General features: G+C 40.5%; 1 protein-coding gene across 1 annotated transcript; it reads right to left on the reverse strand.

The window, feature by feature from the left end:
• Nucleotides 1-995: 995 nt before the first annotated feature.
• On the reverse strand, nt 996-3,221 carry LOC140242331 (protein-glucosylgalactosylhydroxylysine glucosidase-like). The gene has a single exon (XM_072322070.1). It carries the CDS (start codon nt 3,219-3,221, stop codon nt 996-998), a length of 2,226 nt encoding a protein of 741 aa, XP_072178171.1.
• Between the last annotated feature and the right edge of the window lie 6,715 nt (nt 3,222-9,936).

Consider the following 9,936-nt stretch of genomic DNA (forward strand, 5'->3'; position numbering starts at 1 on the left):
AGTTATTATTTTAGCAATCAAGCACATTTGTAAGGATGAAATACCATATACTCCATTAAAGACATCAAAAGTGACAAGGAACAAACTTGTATGAATGCAGATCTGGCTGTAATTTTATCCACTGCACACCCGTTTCACTCCTACATTCATATATTCATGTGTGATACATTTGTATTGCTTACATTAAGACACTCGAAGAAGAAGAAGAAAAAAAGAAAAGAAAAGAAAAAAAAAAGAAACCCACAAAATGCTGAAAAGTCATCAATACATGTATTACTGCTATCCCAGTGACACCTGATATGACAGAAACAAACCAAAAAGTGAATTACAACAAAAAGCAGCAGTTCATGAATCTTAGGAATTGTAACAAATATTAGACCATTCTGATGAGACCTATTACTGCATGTCCCGAATGTTGTACATATACATGTATTATGTGTACTCGTAATACCAAGATTACGAGTCCTACTGTATATGCCACTTCGATTCGATGCAGCACTGACCTACACTTTATAGAGCAACGTTTGCATTTTCATCCCACACTTCAAGTGATGGTAGTATTTGACTTGAGCTACGTGATGGAGCCTGAAAAGAATGCAAATTCAAATAATCTTTCATCTTATTTCATCTAGAAATATTTTTCTCCTTTATATCAAATTATTTGACAGACCCACTTCAGAAAATTTACTCAGACAGACCTTTCGTCTTACAGGAGAATATCAGTCCTGAAATGTTACCGGGAGAGCTTTTGTCCTTGGAAAAATTATCTAAACTAGTCGGATCATCTCTTGATGACATACGGTAAGTAACTGTTACTGTTTAAAAAGGAAGCAAGGGGCCTGTTTTGTCAATCATGTTCATTGCTATGACTGATACTGTACATTTCGACCTTAGGAATATACTGTACATACAATATAAAGAATCCTGTCTTCGGGATGTCCCAGGAGATAGGTAGAATAAATCAGTGTTTGCAACATGGGTAAATGTCATTGAAATTAGCGATGAGTGCTGTTTGTGATCTTATTTGAAGATGCTTGTAGTGACACTCGAATCAGAAATGCCTCTCTAAAAAGAATGACGGGAGTATCAATCACGAGTGAGTGTACATCCGTGCCTTGTAGGACCTCTAAGTCTACTCCTCGTCCGTACGCTCCACTGTTACTGGTCAACACTACTTTCACTGTGTCTTCCTTCGCTGAGATGCTCAGAGAGTTGCCGAAGTATTCGATCCCTGAGAAAGTTATGCTCTGAGATTCTGGAGGGATTGTGATGTTCATATAGAGACCAGTCTCCCGCAGTCGCATCCCACCATACCCGTACATGACTGCCTGTAAGAAACCTCCCATGCCGGTGACGAAATTGATCGCGCCTTCACCCTGAGCGGTTTCGGTCCAAATCTTGAACGGTTGTTGGATGTTAGCGTAGCTTTTCTCGAAGAGCTCCCCAGCCTTGGATTGGTTCCCGAGCTCCAGCCACCCGACGGCGAACATACCCCATGTCATCGCTGGGCCGTTTGGGTCGGTCACGTTGACACCGTTGTAAGCTTCGTAGAACATGAGGTCATTGCGTCGAGCCGCTGTGGACATGTTGTGCATGAGGGGAAATCCCAAGAGGATGGCATCTGCCTGCTTGACTTCTGTTCCGAGAGTGTATCCCTCATACTCCGGATGGTACTCGCGATTTTTGTCGTACGGAATGTACAACTGTTCCGCAATTTGCGTCCAGTTGTCAGGGACAGTTTTATTGATCATCGAGGCAGCGTAAGCTGGCAGTCGGAGACTGATCTGTGCTATGGCGTTGGTGTACACTGAGTTATTAACACTCTGATGGTATTCATCTGGGGGCATGACGTCATTGATTGTATACATCTTCCGGCTTTGGTCAAACTTCGCTTTGCTCGCCCAGAACTCCGCAATTTCAATGATCATTTCAAAACCCCTTTCTTTGAGAAGAAAGTCCGTATCATTGGTTGCCGAGAGGTACTGCTGAACGGCGAAAGCTATGTCTCCAGTGATGTGAAGTTCATGCGTGGGATAAGGCGTTGCCGGACACACTTCCGTCCCTGTGAACGCCATCTCCCAAGGGAACTGAGCTCCTCTGTACCCATTCTTCTGGGCGTTCTTTTTCGCTGCGTCTAGCTGGCTGGTTCTTGTTTTCAGTATCTCTAGCGCCAGTTGTGGATGGAGTATCAGAATTGTTGGGTACATCCAGGTCTCTTGGTCCCAGAATATATGTCCTTTGTAACCAGCTGGGGAAAGTCCACCATGCGCAAGTCCTCCAGGATTGATGCCGTAGAAGCGAAAGGGAGCGGTCTGCTTTTGCGTGAGAGGAGGCAAGAAGCTCATGATGTAATACAGGCTGCCGTAGATCGCTTTCGCAAGGTAGAGGTTTCCAGTCACGTCGATGCGACCCTCATCCCATTTGTCTCTCCACGCCTCGGCATGACTGCTGAACAACGAGAGTCTCCGCCCCAGAGCTTCGCCAACAACGTACGAATCGAGGGCGTCTGCTTTACTCGTGGAAACGGAAGTGACGAAACACCAAGTGTGTGTGTCTTCTTCTGGCGCAAGAGTAAGTACCTTTGGGATGTCCGTCCAGTACATGTACACTGTCGATACTGCACTGGTTGGTGTCTCTGAGGTTGTGGTATTTCCGAATGCAAACCAAGCATCTTCGTTTGTTGGAGGCACCACAGTGATGTTTACATCTTCACTCTCTGGGTTGAACTTAAGGGCTAAGTCTACCGATATTTGACCCGCAGTTCCGGGTTTCCTCTTCAGTGTTATTTCGTTGATAAGAAGACGGGTCAAAACCTGGTGAGCGTACACCTTATGGTGTATGTGAACCACTTCCGTACTTGCTCGGCGGTGAAACGTTCCGTTCAACACATCCAAGGAATAAGTTTCATTGCCGATGTTAATGGAGTTAGTGTCTACCCTGATATGTGCTGGGGAAGGGATATGGGCCCGGTGACTTGAGCCATACCTCCCGTTATAAACTCTGTTCAAGTGGATAGTGTCACTAAAAACCACGGTAGCCAGATAGCCATTCCCAACAGAGGCCATGCAGCACACATCCGACGGCAAACTCGGGCTCTCAAAGACAGTTGCCTCGGCTGAAACGTCGGGATAGGAGCTGCAGTCGCATCCGCTCGTTACGACCAGCTGGTAGCTCGCTGTAACGTAGAGCGCGAAAACCACGTGTAGCAGCTGAGCAACCATAGTGACGAGCTATAACTTGGTCTTGTTTGTGAAGAAGAGAACCAATTACGATATCCAATGTGCTCAATAGTATTGTCAGTGTATGAGTTACTCGGCGCACATATATGTCAGTTATTAGTAGCTGGTTTATCTCCGTCATTAACCGGAAGTGACTGGCTGTGGAAGGTTAACTACATCCGGTGTGTTGTACGTGCGTTGATATTGGGGTCAAACTCCATTTTCTCCAACTTTTTTTCCCCCATTTTAACTGCAGAATTACCATCGAAGAGAGTGGAGAGAGAGAGAGAGAGAGGAAAAATATTTACAAATTATATTATATCTTAACTGGGTCATAGACTAATTTATGTTTGATGTGGCATGAGTTCCGACATACGACGAGAATTATACTTTGTTTTGTGAAGGCAAACAAACAAGCAAGCAAACAAGCAACCAACATACCCGTAGGCCTGTAGGCCTACATTGCGCTCACATCCATCAGCTGCAATGTTTTACTATACAACGATTATTCTGCCTATCTCTTAGAGATCGAGGTGAATTCAGCTATTATTGTTAAACTGGAACCTAGATAAACTGGAACCTGATTTTTCTTTCTACTAAATCTATGGGGATTTCAGAATCTGACAAGGGGCTAGTTGATATTCAGTTTTATGTGTTTCCTAGGAAATGCTTTGTTACATTTCTTGCTAGCATTTTAGGTTGCTCAAGAGATCAGAATAGTAGCGTGTGTATGTATCTGCGCGTACGCGTGTATATTGGGGGTAAAAAGGGCCATGTCAGCGCAAGCATTGTAGTTGATTTGATTTGATATACATGTAAGTCGAATGCAAAAAACCGAAACAAAAAAAGAACAACAACAAACAAACCAAGAACAGCAACAACAAAAACAAAACAATACAAAAACGCTAAGACAAAAGCAGACAAAACAAGCAAGCAGACAAACCAAGAAACTAAAACAAAAACAAAAACAAACAAACCAACAAACAAAAACGTCGTGAAATGAAGTAGTCGCCTACCTTCCGGCATCACAGTACCAGGATTATCCTTTCAAGAGTACCTTGGTTCTAGTTTATCATTCTTTTCATGTCATTTAAAACGAGTAATCAGTGTGTAGGCAACTTTACTGGCCCGCCATTGTCTTTATCACACAAGCTGTTCCATGGCATTCAAGGGCAAGTTTCGTGAGAGCGACACTTATTTACGGTTCCCTCCAGGAGAACCGGTAGACCTATCGGACAGACAACCTTCCTGATTCCTTCAAGCCCACTGTGTGAAAGACTACATTGTTTTTTCCTGCACTCTCTAACAGTTTTATATAACATTTATATACATGTATATATACATACAATATTCATTCATTCATTCATTTATTTATGTATTTATATATCAGACCTAATTCCCTCGCACCGTGTGAAAGGCTAACACGTGACTTGAAGGTTAATTTTGGCATTAGATATTTTGTATCGAACGTAAAGCTTTAGAAAAAAAGCGGCATTTACCGCAAGACACGGGAGGGTGTAAAGTACTGTTTATTTAGACGTTACGCCCAGAGTCGGGTATTTTAGATCAGACACCTAAGTCCTAATTGTAGGATCGTTGTTGGATTTCAAAACAAGGCAATGGTTATTAGGGTTATAATTATGCCGGATGGCTTCAAAGTTATTAACTCCTCTTACACTCTTGCATTATATGATATTGCTGCTTGCGTATAATGTCCATCTGCACTAATTAGTGTAAACGTCAGCGGCTGCCAGGACTACGTGCAAGACTGAATCTTCAAGCGCCCAACCTTCCCGCCTAGAATATACTGGGATGTATCCTCTTCTTCGGTTGCTCCATCACGTCTGTGGAACTTTCTACCAATCCAACTTCGGAATTGTAACAACCTCGATACCTTCAAATCTGAACTAGAAGAGCTGTCTTTTCCAAGCAGCAACTTTGTGAATGATATGTGACATATACTGCGGGAGCAGGGTGCCTTTGAATGTTCTTTACAGATAGAGGGCGGTATATTTTAGTGCTGTTTATCATCATCATCATCATCGTCATCATCATCATCATCATCAGCTGCATCATCATCATCATCATCATCATCATCTTCATCTTTTTCTCTCAACGTTTAGTTGTTGAAAGGTATAGTAGTACAGTGTACATCAGACAGCAGACTACCAAACACGTTGCCCCCCTTCCTGACTATAAATGCACATCAGTCCAAACTTTCAAGCATTCTTTACTAGAATTCAACATCAAATGAATTATATTGGCAAAGAAACTGGGACTCCTTCATTCTTTTGACCCTTGCGTCTTTATCATCAACGGCCATGATAATTATCAGTCCGAACAATGTGGGTTATATCTGCAGTCTTTAAGGAGACGATATCAGTACTCTTTCAAGTCAAGAGAGAGATTATCAATACGATGACCTTGGATATCTTTTGTTTTCAGCGTTTGTATTTTATTTCAATCTCTTTTAGCGAACGTGACCTAGTATATCATGGAATAATCCACTAATAAGTGACTGACACATACTTTCTATGTGACCGGGGCATTATCAGTCTGCTGTTTGCTCCGCTACTCGTTCTTTTACCACCGTGAGTAGGTTTTAATGACGTGACTCGCATACATAGACCTACTTGAAAGTTGGAACATTGATAATTCACGTCAATCCTTTATGAAGGCATTTTTTTTTTTGACGCACAAACTCTCTGCTTCTAACCAGAACGCTACGTTGGCTGCAGCATGCACACTGCATTCAGTTTAAATTCCAATGAGAGTATTAACTTTGCAAATTTTCTTCACCTTCTATTTACCCTGCAACCTTTTACCTGTTTGCAAGAGCGCAAACGCCTCAAGAAAGGAAATATAAGCCTAACCCCCTAATTTCATGCCTGTTATATATCACCCATCAATATGGACCCATACAGATCGACATCATTACTTCTGTGGTTGATAAGTGTGTTGTTTTAAAGTGCAGAGATACTCCATCTTCAAGTTGGCCTTATGCCAGAAGTAAATTCAAACAAACAATATTTATAAAATATATTCATATTTATTAAAGGTATCAGTTTACGGCTTTCCCCGATACGCATTATTCTCAGTGATAAGAGCTCGTTTTATTTATGCGTGACCCTAATGTGTACTTTAACACCCTTTCTTCGATATTAATTGTTTTGTAAACATTATTGTCTTGTTACGATGTATTTTTGTGCATTTCAGTATTATGACTGCGATACATCACTATATCTTAATAAAATACTATTTTGTCTTTCAAACTTTTATTGTGTATTTTTTTACTTTCATTGAGTGCAAGAAGACATGGGGTATGAAGAAGGTGGTATTTTCTTTTAAAGTTTTTTTTATTTCCCCCAAGTAACAGTGTAATTGCTACACCCCCATAATTATGCAAATTCAACGAGATAATAATGTCATTGCCTCGTGAATCTCCCTCTGACCTGTACCCAAGCAAGCTTCACATAATTTCATTTCAAAAGAAAGAAACGCAATCTTCACACAATGATATCGCGGTGTCGTAATAACTTACGAATTCTTCTATATTTTAACATGGAGTGTCGTGTTGTTCTGAACTGCTTTGACTCAGTTGCAGTCGCTCTTATTTTGAGCTGACACCATCAAAATGTTATGTACATACTAATTCATACACTGAAGCAATCAAAGCAAGTGTTTAGGAAGACAATTTGTTATTTTAGAATGGTAAAGCAAATACACAGAATCCTTAAAGACGTGATTATCTTATCTGTGGAGTGTTTCACTGTGGATATGGATAGCTATACTGCAGTCCAACCTTGGCACAGTTGCCGAGTTTCAGACCGTTAGTCCGACCTTTGAAATAAGGCGAGGGCTGTTTGTATTTTGGTGGTGTGATTATTATACAAACTCTAGGACATAATTATGCTCGGTTGCATGTTAACCGATAGTAAGTACATTAAGGCGCAAGCACTCACACACAGATACGTTTTGAATTCTCGCCAATCATTCATTTGTCATTAATATCTATGCGCTTTTTATTTATACAGAAGGCGCACATGGACATGATAGGCCTACAACGCAGAACTTACTCATATTACAAACACATACTTAAATGCAAACAGCCGTAATTTCCCAACGTAATTTCAACCTGCATTTTATTATCACTGACATGGAACTGTGTCTTTTGATACCGCACCCATGATCTTATGCCGTTACACATCTGATGGCGACGATCTTACAAATAAATAAAAGTCTTTCTCCTAATGCAGGGGAGGTGAGTCACCGTACCCTATTACTAATGAGCATAATTATATTCTGAGTATACGCCCACACAGGGGATTATTATTGTTATGTATACCATTAAAGGTTATGATGTTCGTGAAAAGCTCTCTTGGAACATGAAGACAGTGGCTACACCATGACCAAAAAAAAAAAAAAAAATCTAGTTTCGCTTTATTACAAATACACGATATAGATGTCAGAATTTATTTTTTTTTTTTTAACGGGAAAATAAAATACAATCTGGGAGAGTTATAGTGCAAAATGAATTAAAAGGAAGACGGTAAATAAGAAGGGGGGGGGGGGGGCGAAGAGCAGAGGGAGACGGGTTCAAAGGGACATTCCAGACGATTTTCATAATTTCACATCCGGTAAGTACATAAATCATCAGCTCCATATATAGATATGCGGTGGAATTTGGTCCTTGAGCAGAGAAATCAATACTCTGAAAACTCCAAACAAATTTCACTGAACAAAGATGACGACATATAGGAGCCTCACATCAATTATTCAGAAATGTATATGCAGTGTAACTCCATTACAATACCACATGCTTAACAAATTCTCCTGTGTAGAATTTATGCATGCCTCTTTCTTTTGTTCTGCTTCCTTGAGCCCCCACTCACGCATTCTTAATTGTTGTGAGGCTGCAATGTCATCATCCTTGTTCATTGTGATTCGTTATAAATTTTGAAAACACTCATATTCCTCATGCCAATCACTACAAATTGTGAAACTGTGCACCCAGTGTAACCACTTTATAATTGTTCATAATTTATGTAAAAGTCTGAAAATCATCCGGAGGTCTCCTTTAAGATCTCCTTTAAGGGCAAGGACGGAGGGGGGGGGGGGGAGATAGAGGGAGAAAGAAGGGGGAGGGAGGGGCATGCAGGTGATGAAATAGAAGGAGGCTTGCGAAAATTGAAATGGTGCATGGGAGAGAGAGAGTGTGTGCAACAGTAAGAGCTAAGGAAGAGGGAGAAAGAAAGCAGGATATGAGAGAAACTTAAAAATGTATGTTTTGGAATCGAATACAACAGAGCTTTATTAATATGTTCATGTGAGCAATCTTGATGGTAGTGGTGACTATATCATCTTCAACTGTTCGATATAGTGTATAACTGCTGAGTTATGTTAACGTCAATTCAGATATCATTTTGTGATATTTCTATGATACTTTGAAGAGTCTGTTATGCAATTTTGTCTGTGCTTGATATCTTCTTCTTATGCCAGGTGACAACCTATATGGGCGTTGCGTGTTTAAGTGCACTGATTATTGATAAAAAACAAAACAAAAACAAAAACGAAAAAAAAGTCTACACAAAAACTGTGCGTGTACATTTGTTATGTGCACGCTCATGTATTTTTTATCATTCTCGTATCTATGATTCTTTAGTTCGTCGTTGTGTGTTCATCAAGGGCACTTGAAATCACCCCTCTGTATTTGCTGTTAACTGTTTTGGAGCACGGACAGTCGGATTACCTTAGATAAAGAAATCGCTTAACTACTTAGGAGATGATAGATATAGGACAATTAATCGTACGCAAGTGAGACAGTGCGTTACGCAATGACGTTTGTCCGACGCAATGAGTAGATTTTAATCCTCTCGTCACCAAGTATGTAAAATGACAAATGCAATATATATAGGAGGGTTGATTATGGTAATTACAGGGTTAACCGTGTGACACCGCTTTCAGGGCAGGTGTGAAGAGATTCAAAACTTATGTCAAATACTGATAGATGGTCGTTTCGCGTATATAGAGAATACCCGTTATTGATACGCCTTGCCATCTTCTACTCTCTCTAAAGCATTTGCTAATGGACGTAAATAGACCGGGAGGAACAAGAATTCATTTAACATCGGAATGGATATTTTGTCCCTATAAAATATATATAGTTTTGATTACGAGCTGCTTAGTTTACCTGATTGCATGGCATGCGTTTTGATACTTAGAATCCAATTCACATTGAATATTGCTCTGTTTGGGTAAAACTCGAGCAAACTTTCTGGTTCTCAGAGAAACCTTTGTTTATAAGCGTAATCATGGAGTTATTTGGAACCTCTGTCATACATGTGTGGGTATAATCATGGAGTCAGTTCCGTCGTATAACGTACTAGATGTGTAATAGGTGTTGAAAGCATGGAAGGAACTATACACAGCACTAACTACTGGTAATCTTTGTCAGCCATTCTTTACAAGTTCGCCCCTGTCCGGAAGCGTTTCGTTATTCTGCGCCCGAACATAGTCGAACTTGTCTTGCTGGGAGCTGTCAGGAGATACCTTGACTTATATAAAAATGTGGGACAATAGTTAAAGAACCCGTTCTATGAGAGAGAAAGAGAGATATCCGGATCATAACGAATAAGTTAAGATAAACCGAATCTTGATTAAAGACAATTGAGTGTGTACGTACAGATATGTATCATATTTGTGTTTGGGTGTATATGTG

The sequence above is a fragment of the Diadema setosum genome, chromosome 19 (genome assembly GCF_964275005.1).
Source record: "Diadema setosum chromosome 19, eeDiaSeto1, whole genome shotgun sequence".
NCBI classification, from domain to species: Eukaryota; Metazoa; Echinodermata; class Echinoidea; order Diadematoida; family Diadematidae; genus Diadema; species Diadema setosum.